Raw genomic sequence first — 20,792 nt, forward strand, 5'->3', positions numbered from 1 at the left:
ATATATATATATATATAATCTATATTATATATATATATTATATATATTATATATATATAATCTTCTGTGATCATGCTTTCCCTAAAATTGATTCCCTACACAGTGCATAGTTACTGCTTAGATGGACAGATGGATTTACAGCCAGCCAGCAGACAGACAGATGATAAATAGATTGGATGGATGGGTAGATGGAGGGAGGGAAGAATGGAGGGACAGGCAGATAGACAGACCGGGCAGACAGCCAGATAGGTAGATAGCATGGATTAGCCAGAGATCCTGCCCTACTTAGAGAGCTTTCCATCACATTCAGAATAGAATCCAAAGTCTTGAATATGGGTGTAAAAACCTGTACTTTGTCTCCTGATCGCTCCCCTTTTTTCTGATCTCCCGATGCCCTTTTCTTTTGTCAATACTCCAAACGAGAGCCACCTCAGGACCTTTGCACCAGACGTTTCTCTGACCAGGACGCTCTTTCCCCTGACCTTCTGTATAAATCCCAATATAAATGTCATTTTCTCCATGAAACACTCAGACTGAAGTTGCTGGCACCATATGCCTTTTCATACAGCCTGTTCTAGTTTTCATACAGCCTGTTCTGACCGCATGGCAGCGATCAGAGCCAGGATTGCTTTCTTGTTAATATTTGTGTGCTAGCTCTCATTCTGCCTACTGTATGCACTGCATGGTATGTTCCCAAATGAATACCTGATACATGCTCATTACAAAGACTTTGAATTTTAAAATAATGAGTGAAAATATTAATGTAATTTGTCCTAGTAAGTAGCTCTTGTAGAATATTTTGTTATTATTGAGTCACTCCATCATCCAGCTCAGTTTGGAGTACTAAGTTAGCAATTGGCAAGTCAATTATTAGCAGCTTGGCTTTTTTTTATTAGTCTCTTAACCATATTTACTTTTTGATAAGCTGACATTTCAGCTAAAATAACTATAAGGTCAAATTTGAGGGTGTGTATGGAACAGTCTTTGGCAGCTGAGACAGTTGCTGTCTGCCCCCCTCTGCTGACGTGCTGGGGCTTACCGCCTCTGCTCCATCTCCACAGAGAATGAGATGTGTATGGAATGGATTGCTTTGGGAACATTGCACAGGAATTCACTTTCATTTTGTTGCAAATCAACAGAAAAGAAAATAGCTTAGTTGTCCAACAAAAGCAACCAAGCATTTTTTTTCTTTCTCACAGGCACTCTTCGTTCTAGGAATCATTAGCTGCTTTGAGATGGTGGCAGGAGGAGGTATCTCCCAGCTGTCTCAGTTCAGATCCAAAGGACATTTTGATAGAGAAAAGGCATTCATTGTTCTGTTCCAGCATTGCTTTTTATTATCCTGTGTATTGCGTTTTGATTTTGTCATATCTTAAAGTCACCCATCCACTGCATTTTAAACCTTCTTTCCTTTGGTAAACTAAGTCTGGTTTCTCAGATCAAAGGCTGTAACTATTTATAGTGTATTTATTTTGGCCATTTCTGTTGATCATTGTGTTTTTCTTGGCCTTAGTAATAGTGAGAAGACAGGGTTACTTACTTTAAAATGCATTCATTCATGTAGTGTAACGGCGTAAGCGAATGCAGACAGATTGTCAAAATATAGACAGCTTTAATGGAGGAATAGACTTACAGAACCACTGTTCCCGCGGAGACCAGGAAAGCAGAAGAGGACGCTGGGAGCATGCTCACCAATTTTATAGGAGAACTTTAGCCTGAGGCGAACACGCCCCCTAAGGGGTGGGACTTATCCCTACAATGTAGTTCAGATTCTGTGCACTTGGCCTTTTAAAATTAGAATGCCCTTGACTTTGGCCCTGTCATGAACTGTGCACCAGGGGGATCAGAGCAGATGGATGACATAATGGAAACTTTATTGGAATCTTTGGCAGGTTTTAATTTTACATTGCTTTTTGATATTAATTCAATTTCCCCTCTGAATGAAAGTTGGCAGTCATTGGGGGAAGTGCTCAAGGAGGTTGGAATCACTGATGTAATGAGCTCTAAAGCCTTTCATAATTGTGGCTCCGTAGAGTGACAGCAGAATCTGTGAACAGGGCTGTAGCCACAGAGGGTGTGTCTTTGTAAGGGAGTACCAGTCTTACCTGCTGAGACCACACCACAGGGCACACCAGGAGCCTCCCGTGGTCGTCCTTTCTTTTTACACACAAAAAATACAAAACTACAGTGCACATTTTTTCTTCTTGAATCTTATATCAAAGCAGAGAATATTTTTGAACTTTTGCAAACAACCAACTAACTTCAGTCAACATTCTTCCTGTTTGAAAAGGCAACAAAATTGAACCACTTTTAGGAATTTAGCTCTTATTGTTGCTTTACTGGCTTGAAGGGACTCTTTTATCCAAGGAACAAGTTTTGGCATTCTGGGGAACTGTGCTGGATGTCAGCAGCAGGCTAGTGCAGACACAAGGGCACTTCCTTAGACCAACATCACATTTGCCTTTACAGCTAAGTCAAGCACTTAAATATATTTATCACATGTGCTTAGATGATGCAAATACAATCGAATACCTTCAAGTTTAATAATAGTAGTTAAAAAGATGAAATATTTGCATGGAAAAAAAATAACAGAGATCTTTGTGGCATACCATTCCTTGGAATTATCCTCACTCCATTATAATCATGTAGTTTCTACTCTGTAATTAAACATTAAATTTTATTTATTCCAGATGCATCTGCTTCAAGTCATTCAGAAAACTCATCCTTTTGGGGGGCTTGGAGGGTTGCTTTAAATTTATTTCAAGTAATATAAAGTGAATTTTGATGTGGGTATTTTAAAATTGTGTCCTTCTTGTAGCATATTGATACCTATGAATTTGAGCTTACGTTTTATACTATGGAATGGTTATCATCACCTGATTCCATAAATATGTTCATATGTTTCCACAAAGACTTTGTGGACCTTGGTTACTCATGAAGGGAGGTTGGCTGAGTTTGTTTTGATTCTAGTCACACCACTGAAGAGAGCTATGGTGACAGTTCTGAGGAGTCTGCATGGCCGAGGAAGGTCGGTGTCTTCAATTGATATCATGTTGCCCCTTAGTCAGAAACTCCAGGTCAGATAGATCACAAGTCAGATGGATTTTATTACCAGACTTACACATTACACACAGTGAGAAGATCACTAGCAGTAGGACTGCTGGTTGGTTGTTAGTCATTTTGACACAAGCTGGAGTCATCTTGGAAGAGAGAAGCTCAGTTGAGAAAATGCCTCCATCTGATCAGCCTGTAGGCAAGTCTGTGGAGCATTTTTTTTTTATTAATGATTGACACGGTAGGGCTTAGCCCACTGTGGAGAGTGCCACCCCAGGGTAGGATGTCCCAGGTTATAGAAGAAAGCTGGCTGAGCGAGCCAAGAGAGGCAAGCCAATACGGATCATTCCTCCTTGGCCTCCACTTCCATTCCTGCATCCTAGGACCTGCCTTGAATTCCTTTCCTGAGTTCCCTTCATGATGGAGCGTAACGTAGAATTATCAGCCAAATAAGCCTTTTCTTCCACAAGTTGCTTCTGGTCATGGTGCTAACTGCAACATTAGGAAGCAAACTAAGACAGCAGTCTATAAAGACTAAAGGCAACATTTCTAGTGGTTTGAAGTGGTTTCTGCTCGAGATTTCCAGTTAGAATTTGTGATTTAAATCCCTTGAAGGCATATTTTATAGCAAAAACTCACCCAGGTTTATTGCCTTGCTATCACTGTTTATACAATTTAAATACTAAATAGTGTTTGCCTAGCAAGTCAACGGTTTACTCAGGACTGGCGGGTAGATGAGTCAAAGGTGCATTGCATGGACTGACTGTGCAGGGATGCTCTAGGTATCCTACTGTAGGCTTCACTGGGGCTGGGGTCAGTTGAGGGTTTGTGTGTGCACGTGAGATACAGCTGAGACTGGGCATCTGGATGATACAGTGGTAAATTACCCAAGTGGACTTTGACGTTTTTATTTGCTTATTATCTGGCCATTTTACATTTCATGAGCATTTCTCCAAGTTTGTGGGAAAAGAGGAAGCTAGGTCAGTTTGACTATTTTGACTACACCAAAGGCTCCATGGAATAAGAATTTCAAGGCCAAAAAGATGGCTAAGTTGGCAAAGGCTCTTGCTGCCAAGCTGGATAGTTTGAGTGAGATCCACATATTGGAAAGAGAAAACTAATACCCAAAAGTTGTCCTCTGGCCACTGCACACTCATGCCACAGCACCCATGTACCCCAATATCTACCCCCAACACACAGACAGCCCCATATATACAAATAAATTAATTAATAAATGAATACCTTTTTAATATATAAGAATTTTATATTAATCTTGAATGTCTTAATTTATACATTTCAACTTCCCATTATTTGCCTACTCCTTAGTTTTTTTAGAACAATGAAAACGTTTCTGAGTTTTTCATTGGTTGGGACTAGAGAAATGTCCCAGCAGTTAGGAGTGTGTAGAGGGCCTGGGTTTGGTTCCTGGAACTTATCAGGTGGCTCACATCTGCATTTAGCTGCAGTATTGGGGATCTGAAGCCACTGGCCTCTGTAGGTACACATACACACTAGGGTACACATACCCATATAAAGACATACAAATACACATAATTGAAAATAAAGTATCTATTTATTCATTGGCTTATTCTTTAAAACTGATCTTCAGTTCAGGTCATTCCTTACAATCTGTACTCCTCAGGATCCAGAAGAAGTGAAAGAAAGTGAGGTAAAGAGGAGTCTACACTGAAGTTCTAAAGCATTGAGAAGCAAGGTGTTGTCAGATCTGCTTCACTGTTGTACTTGCCTTCTCACCACACAGCAGCAGCAGATGCCACACTTTGTTTTGAGCAGATTCTTCCTTTAGGACTAGTCCTCATTGATTTTCACTTCTGCATCAACTAACTGCATTCCTAAATTTCTATCTATTTCTTTGACCTGAAGAATATGTACATGTACATATAGCATATAACTAAATATACAGTTATTATTATATAATATATCCAGACCCTCTTCATCTTTGTCAGGATAGAATTCATGGGTAGTCTTGAGATGATCTTTCAGAAACAACTTATCTCCAGTCCTCAGTTCCCAAGAAGGAAATAGATATAGAGACAGAGATAGAGATGGTGATGATGGAGATAGAGATAGAGATGGTAGTGACAGAGGTGGAGACAGAGATAGAAATGGTAGAGACAGAGATAGATATGGAGAGAAAAATAGAGATGGTAGTGACCGAGGTGCAAGACAGAAATAGAGATGGAGGTGAAGACAGAGATAGAGATGGTAGTGACAGAGGTGGAGACAGAGATGGAGATGATGGAGATGATGGAGACAGAGACAGATGGAGATGGAGAAAGAGATAGAGATGGAGGTGGAGACAGAAGGAAATGTAGATGAAAGGATGAGAAGAGAGGAAAACAAAAAATTAAACATTTTTTTTAGCTTTTAATCTGGCATGTATTGTTCTTCCAAAGAATAAAACTATCTCATGTGTCGGTAGCCTGTAATTACAAAGGCTTTGGGACATCCAGGTACCAATACTCCTCTCTCTTCAGTCTCACCAGCATCTAAAGGTGGGTGCTGTTTAAGAGAAAGGCTTTTAACAAAGGAACAGTGTCAGAGATTGGTTAGCATCTCTATGTTCCAGGGACCAGAAATTTCCAATCCAAACCATGACAATGACCCTAGGTATTTACGATAGCAGCAAGCAGTTTTTCTGCATTGTGAATAGTCTGTACAGTCATGCTGATTGACTTTCCTAATGCAACATATATGCATATGTGTGTGGTTTGCATATTGATTTTCATATGTATTATGAGTATGATATGTATGTGGAGCCATCCTGGCAATGTTTTCCATCTGATTGAGCGACACTCTGATAGAAAGGTAACAGGATTCCTTGCTATACAGACACATTCCCCACATTATCCACCAGATGGCCGTGTTAGAAGTCATTCTGAAAGTGAAATTCTATCTACTGAGCTTTTATTATTGTTGCTTTGGGGCTTGTTTTGCCTCATTTGAGAGGGGGAGGGATGATATTTTTGTTTCTGTGAAACAAAAAGTTTCATTGTAGCTTAGGCAAGCCATAAACCCAGTATGTAGCTGAGAATGACCTTGAACTCCTGACCTTCCTACCTTCCTTTTGCAATATTTCCAAGTGTTGTGATTACAGGTATATGCCACCATGCACCATGCCTGGCCTGATGAGTGTTACTGAATTCAAACTTTAAATCGAGATAAGCCACAGATGGAGAGGTAACATAGAAACAAGAGGAGTTACACCATTCGAGAGTACTTTTATAATTTTAGAATCTGTTCTTAGAGGTTGACTTAGCCAGGATTACTCCAAAGAGGAAAGCATTTCCAATTGTTTATTTGAAGTGGCTAATTCCTTACATGTGACATGAAATTAGGAAGACTATTTGGAGGAAGGAAGGAGCCAGGAGGATGGGAGAAGGGCGTGGGGAGACCTTGAATACTCACAAAGAATCATGATCTGTAGGACTGAAAAATGATGAGATCTATGACTTTGTAGGGTAATTTAAAAAATACCTTTGAAATGTCTAATTTTTAGAATGAATGCTTTAAAGAGAACACATGCATTAAAGAAACTATAAAACTTTAAGACCTCCATTTAAACAATCTCTGAATGAATCCATTTTTGCTCAAGGAGTAAAAATTACTAATGAAAAATCTACATATTGTGCTTGCAAAGTAATGTTTGATTACTTTTAGTGCTTTCTCAAAACACATTTTGTTAAAATCAATCCTATTTATAATCTGATGAAATTGGACAAATGAGTAATGTTCATCAGGGTATCTTTTTCCTCCTCAATGTTAACTGTCAACTTAGTTCAGTCTCTACAACAAAAATGGTCAAAGAGAGAATCTATTCCCCAAAACTGTCATTTCACCTTTGCCATTCGAGCACATATGAAGGCATGTGTGTCCTCTCCCACAGAAAATAAATAAATAAGTATATGTTTAAAATGTTGAGTGTTGAACCATAATGTGATATAATATAAATTCCTGTGTTTTGAGGTCATAAAAATTTTAAATGCTTCTCTGAAAAAAAAATCTGCCTTGTTCATCATAATTTGCATGACAATTATGATGCCTGTCAGAAGCCAAAAGCATTCCTGATATGATTATATCTGAGGAAATATTCAGAAGTTAGCTTAATTCGGGAAATAACCAGGCTAGCTAAAAGATAAAACAATCATATTTTTATTTATTACAAGGGAAAAACTCACGAAACAGGAATGGGAAGTCCAAGCTCAGCTGTGCTTTCAGGGAACCACAGAGAGAGAGAGAGAGAGAGAGGGAGCACCTGGGCCATGGATGTGCCATTTTTCTCAGGTCCCAGAAAGCCACACTCAAACTTTGTCCCACCTCTTAAAGATAATTGGTTAACAAAGCTTCCCCATCAGAAATATGATATTTTGACAAATAAAACAGAAGAAGAGTCTAGATGAAAACTGGATAAAGGACACCGAATCACAGATAGAAGAAGCAATGCAGAAGTGTTCATGGCATAGTAGGCACCTATGTGGTGAAATTATTCAGTACATCTATGCTGAGAGCTAGAGGAGTCTGCTTTTCAATTTTGGAAAGTCTATTTTCTCTTAGTTAAAGTCTGTAATATTCAAGCTAATAATTAGTTTGTCATAGTTTAGTGGATGCCTAAAGAAGGTGTGAGATTCCTAGGCCAGAGAGACTGCATTCCTTAGATGAGCAGCCTCAGATATGGTGTCAGTTTCTTCAAGTGGCTTCCTGATCCCTAATCCCCACAAGATGATTAAAAGAGGCAGCTAAGTTTAGGGAATCCTATCTTTGACAATGTGCAATGATTATTCTCACTTTTGTATCACAAGGCTTTATCCTCCAAGGATGTTTGGTTGACAGGCCAAGCAGCTCTAATCCAAAAATAACAATAATTAAAAAAACTTTGAAATGCCCTAAAAATAAGGAAATTTTTGAGCCCCAGCATGACCTGATATACCAAAAATACCACAAAATGAACTTTACTTCACATACAAAATTATTAATTTATCATGTAAATTCATCTTTGGGCTATTCCTGACAGTCATGGAGCACTTGTTTTCTCAATTTGAAACTTCAAGGCATTGGTTGGCTTAGTGGAGTTGAGTCACCAAATGGATCTGTACAGTTGAGAGGTTTATGGACAGACAGACAGGGAGCCTACTAAGGTATACTGCCCTGGAGTAGCCAGATTCCCACAATTCTGAAGAGAATTTAAACAATTGTCGAGGATCTCCTCTCAGGAAGCAAAATTTGGGAACGGTATTACTCCAAGAGGAATAAACAAGTATATGCATTTTATTTGGTTAAAATAGCAAGTCTTCCTAAGCATGTTTTATTGCACGCTTAGCAAATGCCAAATACCATTCAGGTTTTCATTTTCTTCCACCTCAGGCAGTAGTAAAAAAGAGAAAGGAGACAAGGCACCTGTCCAGCCCACGATGTCCCTGTTTGGTAGGAACAAGCTACTTGAGTTTTGACTTTGGTTCCCTCAGATGATCCTTGTAGACTTCTATCAGGATCTCACATAAGCTTGTACTTATGTGAAGAAAACATACAAAAACTGGCATCTCTTCTAGTTCTTGTTGACAAACACCCAAGAGTGACTGGTAATTTTTCTGCATACAAGCTGATACAGATGACAGGTTTAATGTCCACTAGCAGGATCCCTGTCTACCCAAGGAATTCAGGGATCATCTAACCAAGTCCTCTAGAAAATCAAGTTTCAGAGCGTTTGTTTGAATTGCCTAAAATCATACCTCTAGTTAAAGGTGAAAATTGAAATGCTAGCTTTCTCAGTTCTCTGCCAAGTTTTCTTCCAAATTCAGTGCAACTAAGTAGAGATAAAAGATAAAAACCCACAGCTGTCTTGGGAGATATTGCAAAGCTTAGGTGTTGCAGTTGACTCTACCTGCAATTGGATCCCTTCTCAAACTATGTAACTGAGATTCCTTTTGTATGATAACTCCTGTTTCATACTATGTTGTGATTCTGACTAATTTTGTAACCCAGTGTAGACATAACTTTCATAACATTCTCTAAATATAGTAAGGCAGTCAATTAAATGGGATATGCATTCAGTAACTTCATCATTACAGATATTTTGAATGGGAAAATATATACAAAACAGAAAAAAATCTAGAAGTTAAAATGACCATGATGATTGAAAAACTACTCATACCATCATTAAAAAGTTTATTGTTTTCAAAATCATTTTTAAATATCTTTTTATTTTTATGTATGTGTGCTTGTGTGTGTGTGTGTGTGTGTTCTGTATGAGTGAATTTCACATGTGTGTGGGTGATCCAGAAGACAAACGAGGTCATGACTTCCTTGGGACTGGAGTTACAGGCTGTTATGAGTTCCCTTCTTGGGTGATGGGAACAAAACATGGCTCTCTAGAAAAGCAGTATGCGCTATTAACCACTGAACCATCTCTCTTCCTGGTGACACTCCCCAAAAAGACAAAATTAAAGTCAAACTATATTTTAAAGCCAAGGTCAATTAGTCAAGCTTATAGTAATAGCTTTTTTAAATTATCCACTTCAACTCAAAATATTGCAAACATAGGCATTTGACTTTCTCACTATGGAAAGTACTTAAGTGTAAAACCATTGTATTTCTTAACATGTCAACCCTTGTGTATGTCTAGGCCATTCTACAGATAACTGAGTCTTTAGGAAACCAATGGCCTTGACAGAAGCCTTGTCTACGTATACAGTAGAGGACGAGCCTTTGTTATTGATAGGGACCTGTAATGGAAGTCAATGGCAATGCCACCATATAACTCAATTGCAAAGATCCTTTAAGAAGTTGGGTTGGCGAGGGAGGGGGAGTTGATTGAGGGAGGGGGAGGGAAAGGGGAGGCGGAGGTGGGGAAGAGACAGAAATCTTTAATAAATTAAAAAAAAATAAAATAAAGAAGTTAAGACCAAAGGCTTAAAGGTCTGGTGGCTCATTCTTTGGCTGGGATCTGAGGCCCAGTTTCTGTCATGCAAATTTGTATACAAATGTGCTTCTGTTTGTTGTAACAATTAGACATCAATATAATAATTTACTTTATGGCATTGAAAAATTGTTTTACAAGTGATGAAGCCATTTTTTAAAAATCCCCAATTTATGAAATTATATTGTTATAATTAAAATATTTTTCAAAATTCTGAGTCAACATTTGAGCAAGAATTTAAAAATAATGTGTAAAATATTTCCACTTTCCAGTGGGTTTCTATGACTAAGGCTGGAAGTTCAACCATGTCAGTGACTAGTAACTTTGCTGATGAGGGATGACTCTGGCCAACCTTGGGCAAACATTTTTTAAAACTTTAAAGGACAGACCTTTGGTGGTCCTCTAAGCTTCCAGACACTGACAGAACTTCCTCAATAAGGATGATATTGCCTTCTCTCATAATGAAGTGCTGATTTTCTCTATTAGGACTGAAGGAAGTTAATGAATCAAAGGTTCTTTCATTTCAAGATTTTTTTTGAAGTCTGAGATAATAGTATATCTATTCTCAATATTATGAAATAATTTGAAGAAAAAAATGAAATAGGAGACCTGTGTCAAGATTGTGTGTGTATATTCAAGGCACATGCTATATCACTGATTCTAGGGTGCTGATCCTTCAGGAAGTTTCCTACCTGATCCAGTGTCTGCCTGCAGAACTAATTGAAGCACATGTATCTTGTGCCCAGGATGCTGCTGCTCCACTGGTGTCTGCTGTGGTTCCTGTTGCCGCTCACCTCGAGGACCCAAAAGCTGCCCACCCGAGATGAGGAACTTTTTCAGATGCAGATCCGGGATAAGACATTTTTCCATGATTCGTCTGTGATTCCAGATGGAGCTGAAATCAGCAGTTACCTCTTTAAAGATACACCCAGAAGGTATTGTCCTCACAGTGCTTGCTGATCAGTGTCCATAAAAAGGGCTCCATAGAAGACAACAGCCTTCCAAATGGAGTGATCAAAGTCAACCCATGAGTGGCATTATGTATGATTATGTATAATATGTAGGATTAAACTGAAATTAATTCAACATGTATGGTTCTTCACACATTTTTATTTGTGGAAGGATAGTACCAGGAGATAAGATGAAATTCTGAGAGACTCAAATGGTGAAAAACTGACAGTGATCATTTCTTTCACTCTACGATAAACAACTGGGCTTCCATAGTGTTTCCAAATATGCCTATCTTTAAAAGTTGTACCCACAGATCATAGAAATGATATACTACAAACTATTATATTTAAAATTATGAAACTGTCATGCTTTAAGTCTTCTTTGGCATTCATTGTTAATCTTTTGAATTTTTACCAGAGCAATTTGTCATTTTAACCTGAGATAAATTGACTTTCCAAGAAATAGAATTGTTCCACGAACGCACTTCGCAAAGACTGAGGTGGAAGGGATCTTTATGTCATCTTTTCAATTTCGGGAGGGAGTATGGTTCTCTAAAGCTCTTCTGTTTAAAGGTCCCACTATCTCAACCTCAGATGAGTTGGAATGAGCACAAATGGCCAGCCAGTTTTGAGAGGTGAAGTGGACATTGTTTCAAATTATTGGAGTAAGGTAACTTGTTTGAGGGAATGCGACAGACTAAGAACCGACTCTACATAAAAATAATTATGAGCATTTTAATTAATTAAGTAGTATTCATGAGACCAAAAACGTAAGATGAAATGCTTAGGAGGAACTTGCTGCCATGGTCCGCACAAAGGCTTGGTCCGTGAGAATAAGAAAAGATACACAAAGCCTTGCATGACTACAGAGGACTCCTTAATATTAACTGAATATTCATTGAGCACAGTTTACAGTTTTGTCCTTGAAAAAGCTGAGTGAATGAGAACAAACCAAATTTTTCTTTAGGCATAACTTTCAATTCCCAAATACACTTGGGTTCTGTTCTCTTTTAGTAGTCTTTAAATACAGCTTCCAATTATATAATCATGTAACTTAATCAAACAAATGGCCTATCCTCTGATCTTATAAAAATTAAATAAGTTGTAATTCTAAGGGTGTTATTAAAAATGACATTTTTTTCTTCAAAACATGTTTTTGTTATATGACATAACATAACTGTTAGTACATCTTCCTTCTTCTTTTCTTTCTTTCATATACTAATTTCTTAGTTTTGTATTGTTTTTCCAAAACAAAATTTTAAGGCCCTTTGTATTTATAACTGAGTGAAATGCTTGCTTACACTAGTTAGGTTGATTGTAGCTCCAAGATGAAACTTAATTTTGGAGTTGGGGATATACAGTGGTAAGTACACACAGCCATTGTTGATGTTCCACCTAGGATAAAATGTCTCCTAAGATTGTAGGAAAGACATCCAGTGTACAAGTTGTTCTCATGTTTGCAAATCAATTGCAAAGCTGGATGGTTTGTAGTATGCATCCCTCATTCTTGCTTCCTTGTTGATTTCATCTCCTCCAGCCTCAAGTGGCAGTACATATCTGAACACAGAGATCATGCCAATCATTTCTTATTGTCCCTCTGTTCTACATGTGCTTTGTGTGGCTTAGTAACAAATGCATGCCATATTGTTGAGCTGGTTCAGATTCTCATTTTTCCCTAACTTGAAAGCTTTTAGATGAAAGTATTACCTTGGGGTGTCCTGTGGCTGTACTTGCCCAATGGTCACCTTGAGGGGTACAGACATCCATGCTCTGTCATCAAGTTACTAATTGCAGTTGCTTAACTAAGGGAATAGACTGTTTTCTTGAAGGGAGAAAGCAGGAAACAGATCTGCTTGACTGCTGTTTTTGGCTATGACATTGCTATCTTGTGATACTCAAATAAAAAGCAAAGGCGTAAACTACCAAATTCCAGACACTATTTGATGTTGTGTCGCCTTCTCTGTGATATGATAGGCTCAGCTTAATGTCATCCCTGCTAAAAGACAAAACAACAACAACAACAAAAGCAACCACCAAAACCAAACCAAACTTCTTCAGATAGCAGGTAGAATTAAATAGTAAATATCCTGACACGTGTATGGATGGCCGTAGCACAAACAGCTGAATCATCTATTTGTCTTCTTAGATGATTGTCTGGCATTATTTTTAAGACATTGCATTTGCTTAATACGTTCCTCAGTCTGATCCATATCACTTTACCATCTCCAAATTCATTTCAGAGTAGTATAGAGAATCACTTCTTCTTCTTCTTCTTCTTCTTCTTCTTCTTCTTCTTCTTCTTCTTCTTCTTCTTCTTCTTCTTCTTCTTCTTCTTCTTCTTCTTCATCATCTTCATCTTCATCTTCATCTTCATCTTCATCTTCCTCTTCCTCTTCTTCATCTTCTTCTTCTTCTTTTTTGTTTGTTTTTCGAGTCAGAGTTTCTCTGTGGTTTTGGAGCCTGTTCTGGAACTAGCTCTTGTAGACCAGGCTGGTCTCGAACTCACAGAGATCCGCCTGCCTCTGCCTCCCGAGTGCTGGGATTAAAGGCGTGCGCCACCACCACGCGGCTCTAGAGAAACACTTCTATTTTTGTTTGGATTCTATGTATTCAAACAGAAACAGATTCTAGATATAATATCCTCAGGCTAGACTAATAAGATTGCTGTCGAGATTGTTGAATTTAGCTCAATGACTTAGTAATTCATTCATTCAAAAATTTCCGGCAAGTGCTTGCTCTATGCAGAAATCTGTACTAGCATGCTAAGCACAGGGCATACAGTGGCATGGGAGATGAGCCCTAAGCAGACAGTGGGGGAATATGAAAACAAGTAACAATATAAATACATGTAGTCCCGAGGTGCAACGAATGTGAGAAATGAGCAGCACAGGCCCTGAGAGACAACATGCAAACACCTGGGATGAGTGAGGAAGGACATTTCTGAAGAAGCAGGATATAAATATGAAGAAGGCAGAGAGGTGAGGCTGTCAAAATACACACACACACACACACACACACACACACACACACACACACACATTTCAAAGACCCAGGAATAAGAAGTGCTTGGGAGATCACAGAAGTCCTATGTGGTTACAGCAAGAAAAGCCAGAGAGATGGAAAGAAGACCAGAGCCTGGTGAGGAAGGCAGGACCCCACTGAGGACGCTTGACCATGAGATCAGTTACAGACTTTCTCAATGCTAAAATATAAAGCCGTGAAGAGGCTCAAAACTGAAAACTACAACAGCAACAACAACAACTGTGTTTTATACATGTAAAATGCAAGGTTTGTGCCGGGCCATGACAATACTGTGGCTCCATCTCAGGGCCCCTATCTTAAACATAAAGGTCTGATATTTGCTCTTGTATGAAGGATGCATGTGAGTTATGGTACTTGGGAAGTGGTACAGGAGCCTGTGAGAAATGGTGAGGCTTAAACACAAGAAAGGAACTCTGACATACACAATGATCTATTTAGTGAGGTTTTTTTCTCTTAGTTTGGGAATAAGAAATTCTCCATATTCACTCAGAACCTGCAGTAAAAGCTAGGAAAGACTTGTTCTCATTCTGGTCGCCCAGTGTTTCATCAGGTTCTAGAAACTTTGAACAGGATGTTTATAGAGATTGCTCTTGTTTCAATGGGAAAAAAAGTAGTTAAATGATTTAAAGATGGACATCACAATTGGCTAATTCCTTCAGCAATTATTTTGAATTATATATATATATAATACAATGAATATATATTATATATTATAGCAATAAAACAAATGGCTGCCCTCTTGTGGCTGTCAGTCTAGTCGAGGGAGACAGAAAATTTTAAAAAGGAATAAAACAAACATATAATCTGTTAAGTGACAATAAATACTTTAAAAATAAAATGAAGGAGACACTCATTAGTAAGGGAATATTTTACGTATGGAACCCAAATAGATCCAAAACAGTGCTGGGGTAGAGTGCTGCAAGAAGCGCCTCCATATTCGCAGGCCTTGGTCTAGAGGAGTGCTCTGCTTGGGGGAAGAGCAGAGGCACAGGCTGGAGCTGGGACACAGTACCAGATAACAAAACTCTGAGTGAAGCCATGGCAGAATAGATTCAGTTGAGGCTGGACATGTGGGATACTGTAAGCTCTGTAACTCCTACTCTGAAGTGCCCAGGTCTCAGAGGGTTTGGAGAGGAGGTGGGGGTTGCCTGGATGGGGGTACTTTGTTTAAGGTTTGCAAAATTAAAAGATCCAGTGTGAAAACAGGTAGCCTAGTCAGGAGGCTAGAGGGAATGAAGACAAAGCAGTATTGTCTGAATGTATTTCTAAGACAAAGTAAAAAATACTGACATTTTGTTTGTGAAGTAGGAAAAAAAAAGTCAAGAGAGACTCAAAGATGAGTTTCTGGATAACCAGAAGGTTGGTGTTGTCATCTACTAAAAACGGATGGTCGGCAGGAATTCAGATTAAATGTCTTAAGTTTGAAATACCAGTGTCCTATTGAAGATGGAAAGAATTCAAGATTTGTTTAATAAATTTGAACTTTATTGTTTAATAAAGTTATTAACACATAAAAGGTAAAACCAGACATCCAGGTGAGATGATATGAGAGCAAGAACAGATAGAAAAAAGACATCTATGTGACAACCCAGACTCACTAGAGGCGATTAGATGCTTGGGAGGTGAGCAGAGTCAGCAAGGTGGAGTAATGTGGCCAGTGTGGTGTGTGTGTGTGTGTCTCGCTGGTGGGTGTTTAATGTGGTTATTGTGGCTTGTGTGTCATTGGTGGGTGTGTAATGCAGTCAAGGTGGCATGTGTGTCACTGGTGGGTGTGTGGGAAGAAGGACGTGAAGAATGCTAACCTGATGCTGCACACAGGGAGTGAAGCCCACCCACCTCCTTTGCCATAGAACCAGTGGGCACTGCTGAGCTATCCAACACCGACACCAGTTTCCCTCATTTGCAGAGTTACAGCCTTTGAAACATAATTACATGAGATCATGAAGGCAATTTAGAGTTAGAATATGCATAATTTTATAGGTTAATGATATTTTTATTCTCCATAAAGTGTCTTCTGGGGTACCATAAAAATTGTCTGAGGAGTAAAAAAAACCAAAAAACAGAGCAGAATGTTTTGAATTTTTTAAATTTTGTTTTCAAATTATTAATGTACTTAATTTAATGGGTTGTTTTAGTAATTAAATAATAAACACATACACACTGCTATCTTGCCAGACACCAAGGGTGAATTTTGGGATATGATGTTGGAAATTGATCTTTTGACATCATGGATGGCATGTCAAAGTGTCATCAAGGTAGCACAAATACTTGTCAAAGCTCGGTGCTACAGGGCACACAGGGAATGCTTAATGGTTGTGACTTATCTTATGGCAGGAATTCCTGTGTATAGACAAGAGTTCATCTTGAACACAGAACACTTGGCTGAATATCCTTTTATTACCTCCTTGTATTTGTTGATGTTTGGCTTGTGGTTTGATTGTATTTGTTGATGTTCAATTTGGCTGCTGAACTCCATTTGGCCTTTGAACCATTGGGCTTTCATAGTTTTGTGTTTTCGCTGAAATGGGTTAAATAGGTAAAAACACAAAAACCAAGTAGCTTTTCTAGTAAGTCTTGACTGTCAATCAGAATCATCATGGGGTCTGAACTTACCCCTAGGTACTTCTTCATGGTTGAGGAGGATAACACCCCACTGTCCGTCACTGTGACACCCTGTGATGCACCTCTGGAGTGGAAGCTTAGCCTTCAGGAGCTGCCTGAGGAGGCGAGCACAGATGGATCAGGTACGTGGCAGGATCCACCTAGCCTTAGAGCTCTGAAACCCACAATCTTCTGCAAAGAAGGGAGACAGCCCAGTTGCACATGTGAGGCTGGAGCCTGATATGATGAGATGACATGGATCTTGGTAAAATAAAAGAGGCAAACGGGAGTGTGGAGGTCAACGGTTTGGACAGCCTCTGTGTCTGTTGTCTGTAAGCCTGTTTGCATATTTGCAGCATCTGGAACTCCAGGTGCCTGCATTTCAGCCCCAGATGATCCGGCTTAATTGCTGTGGTGTACAAAAAGCTCCCTACAGGTGGTTTTGAAGCCCAGGCAAGGTTAAGAATGTCTCATTTCTGGGAAGTAAAGGGTGCATATATACTCTGACATTAATGGATTCAATGGTTCTGTTCTTCCTGCTTGTAATTCTGAGATAAGTCATTCTATACACTTTCAATTTATAGTAATAATCTGGAATGGAGCTGTTCACTCTGGTCGCCCAGCATTCTATCGGGTTATAGATCTTTTATGCTTATGTTTGCATGGTATTGATGTTAACGGTAGCCAATATTTTTAATCAGGAAAAATCCCTTTGGTTTTTAAGACTCCCTCTATATTATCCTGGGAACCAATTCTGAACACTGGTCCTTATGCACCTTTACTGGCACTTTATGCCTTGTATTTTAATCAGGTTCTCCAGTCCCACTATCAGTCATGAGATTTGAACAATGGACCATGTGCAAGCAACATTTGAATCATTTTCATTCACATCGGATTAATAGTCTTTAGAAAGTTTGCCCTAAGTTTTCCTCTAACTGCACTCTGTCCTGAAGAAATAAATTAATAAAAACTTTGCTCATGCATGGGCATCATTTGAAATAGGAAAAGATAAATCAATAGTATTATTTTATGACATAAGCAAGAACAGGGTTTTAAAACTAGAGGCTTATCTAGATTCATATATTTATGAAGGTATATTTTATTAAGTTATGGAGAGAAATCAGTGAAAATTACATTAACTGTTCAAAAAACATGTAAGAGAAAAAACTGGATAGAAGCATAGAAGTGTTGTTGGTTTTGGGTTTTTTCTTTGGTTTTGCTTTTTTTGTTTTATTTATTTTTTTACTCTTTGGGGGCCTGCCACCCAGCTCCCAAATATATACACTGAGACTTATCCTTACTTATGAATGCCTGGCCTTAACTTGGGCTATTTATAGCCAGCTTTACTTAATTTAAATCATTCAACCTACCTTTTGCCTCTAGGCTTGTACCTTTCTCTATTCTGTATATCTTTCTTTAACTCCATGGTTGATTGTGTGGATGGTCCCTGGTGTCCTATTCTCCCATTCTTCTGCTCCTTTTTTTTTTTTCCTTCCTTCTCTATTGTCTCTGCATGCAGCCCTGACTATCCCTCTCCTGCCTAGTTACTGGCTGTTCACCTCTTTATTAGCTCAATCACGTGTTTTAGACAGGCAAAGCAAGACACCTTTACAGAGTTAAACAAATGCAACGTGAAAGAATTGCATCATTAGGGCTGATGAGAAGCCAAGGACAATGGCACGGGGTTTTGATGTTTCATGTTGTGGCTTTGTGGGAGCCTAGCCAGTTTGGATGTTCACCTTCTTAGACCAGGATGGAGCGGGGAGGACCTTGGACTTTCCACAGGGCAGGGAACCCTGACTGCTCTTTGGACTGGAGAGGGAGGGGGAAAGGAGTGGGGGGAGGGGGAGAGCGGTGGGAGGAGGGGGAGGGAAATGGGAGGCTGGGAGGAGGTGGAAACTTTTTTTTTCCTTTTCTCAATTAAAAAAAAAGAATTGCATCATTAAATATTCCACGGAATAAATGAGTGTAACACATCTTAAGCTCATATTCCACAACACAAGAATAAAAATAAAACTCTCTGGTGAGAAATTGGTGACTTTCCTGCTTCCTTTGGTGCCATTGTCTTTGCTAGGACTGTGTCATTATTTTTGACATGAACATACAATGTTTGAAACATAATCTAAGGTTGACAAACCACCGTAGCACTCAGCCTATTCTTCTCCCTTCTTCTCCAGGTGACCCTGAACCACTTGATCAGCAGAAGCAGCAGAAGACTAACTTGGAGGGCACAGAACTATTCTCCTACAAGGGCAATGATGTTGAGTATTTTCTGTCTTCAAGTTCCCCATCTGGTTTATATCAGCTAGAGCTACTTTCAACAGAGAAAGACACACATTTCAAAATATATGCCACCACCACTCCAGAATCTGATCAGCCATACCCTGAATTGCCATATGACCCCCGAGTTGATGTGACCTCCCTGGGACGCACCACAATCACTTTGGTCTGGAAGCCAAGCCCCACGGCCTCTTTGTTGAAACAACCCATTGAGTACTGTGTGGTCATCAACAAGGAACACAATTTCAAGAGCCTCTGTGCCGTGGAAGCAAAGCTAGGTGCAGATGATGCCTTCATGATGGCACCCAAACCTGGCCTGGACTTTAGCCCTTTTGACTTTGCCCATTTTGGATTTCCAACAGATAATTTGGGTAAAGATCGCAGCTTCCTGACAAAGCCTTCCCCCAAAGTGGGACGCTATGGCTACTGGAGGCCGAAGGTTGATATTCAGAAGATCTGCATAGGAAATAAAAACATTTTCACAGTCTCTGACCTGAAGCCGGACACCCAGTACTACTTTGATGTCTTCATGGTCAATACCAACAGCAACCTGAGCACAGCTTATGTGGGTACTTTTGCCAAAACCAAGGAGGAAGCCAAACGGAAAATAGTGGAGCTAAAAGATGGGAGGGTCACAGACGTGTTTGTTAAAAGGAAGGGAACAAAGTTTCTGCGATTTGCTCCAGTCTCCTCTCACCAAAAAGCCAGCTTCTTTATTCACTCCTGTCTGGACGCTGTTCAAGTTCAAGTGAGACGAGACAGGAAGCTGATTCTGTCCCAGAATGTGGAAGGCGTTCGGCAGTTCCGGCTAAGAGGAAAACCCAAAGCAAAATACCTCATTCGTCTGAAAGGCAACAAGAAAGGAACATCTATGTTGAAAATACTGGCCACCACCAAGCCCAATAAGCAGGCTTTCCCCTCTCTTCCGGAAGACACGAGAATCAAAGCCTTTGATAAGCTACGCACCTGCTCTTCAGTCACCGTGGCTTGGCTAGGCACCCAAGAAAGGAGGAAGTTTTGTATCTACAGAAAGGAAGTGGATGGGAATTACAGCGAAGACCGGAAGAGAAGAGAGCAAAACCGATGCCTCGGACCAGACACCAGGGAGAAGTCAGAGAAGGTCCTCTGCAAATATTTCCACAGCCAAAATCCACAGGAAGCAACCACCACAGAGACAATTAAAGATCTGCAGCCTGGCAAGTCTTACCTGCTGGATGTTTATGTTGTAGGACATGGGGGACACTCTGTGAAATATCAGAGTAAAGTTGTGAAGACAAGGAAGGTCTGTTAGTTACCATGAGTGAAGATGTGTAGACTCCAGTAGAGACATGGAATCACTCTGTAAACTGACTCCTCTCACGGAGGACCAAAGTTGTGACCTGGGATACCAACAAGTCTACGGTGATATCCGTGTAGGTGATATCTGTGTAACATAATCTGGAGACTCACACAACTTGTACTCAAACACACCTGTGGTACTTAGGGTCCATCTGTCTGATACTGGTTGATGTCAAAGGAAGAGGATATCTTGACGGATACCACCCCTTGCTTTGAGCATTGCATGAACTGCTTCTAAATTATTTTATTACCTAAAAATTAAAAAAAAAAATGCCATTTGTTGCACACATTCACAAATGCAAATCATTTCTTTCTATAGATGTTATTAGGTTAAAATATAGATCTAATCTAAGATCACATTGCCCTCTAGGCAGTAATATTGTTGTAAATTCTTGTTTGTTCAGTAAAATGTTTAAATGCTATGTGTATTTCATGTAAAAAATGATATATAGTATATTCATGTACATAAAATTAAGAATATTAGATTATTACACTGTTCATTTTCCCAAGCAGTACTGTGGTGTATTCAATTTCTTATCTGTCTCTAAAACTATGCTTCTCTGTAACTTGGCACCAAAATTTAGTCTTATTTA

At 39.3% G+C, this 20,792-nt stretch overlaps 1 protein-coding gene across 1 annotated transcript in view; it reads left to right on the forward strand.

Annotated features, from left to right (window-relative positions):
• The window catches only part of Ndnf (neuron derived neurotrophic factor), a 38,539-nt gene extending 18,003 nt beyond the window's left edge, over positions 1-20,536 (forward strand). The window contains exons 2-4 of the mRNA XM_050162317.1: positions 10,735-10,923; positions 16,600-16,724; positions 18,759-20,536. Coding sequence (XP_050018274.1) covers positions 10,736-10,923; positions 16,600-16,724; positions 18,759-20,152 — 1,707 coding nt within the window. The 5' untranslated portion in view covers position 10,735 and the 3' untranslated portion in view covers positions 20,153-20,536. The remainder of the gene's footprint in view (positions 1-10,734; positions 10,924-16,599; positions 16,725-18,758) is intronic.
• Positions 20,537-20,792: the final 256 nt, after the last annotated feature.

Source organism: Alexandromys fortis, unplaced genomic scaffold (genome assembly GCF_014885135.2).
Source record: "Alexandromys fortis isolate MF-2015 unplaced genomic scaffold, M_Fortis_MF-2015_v1.1 scaffold_117, whole genome shotgun sequence".
Lineage (NCBI taxonomy): Eukaryota > Metazoa > Chordata > Mammalia > Rodentia > Cricetidae > Alexandromys > Alexandromys fortis.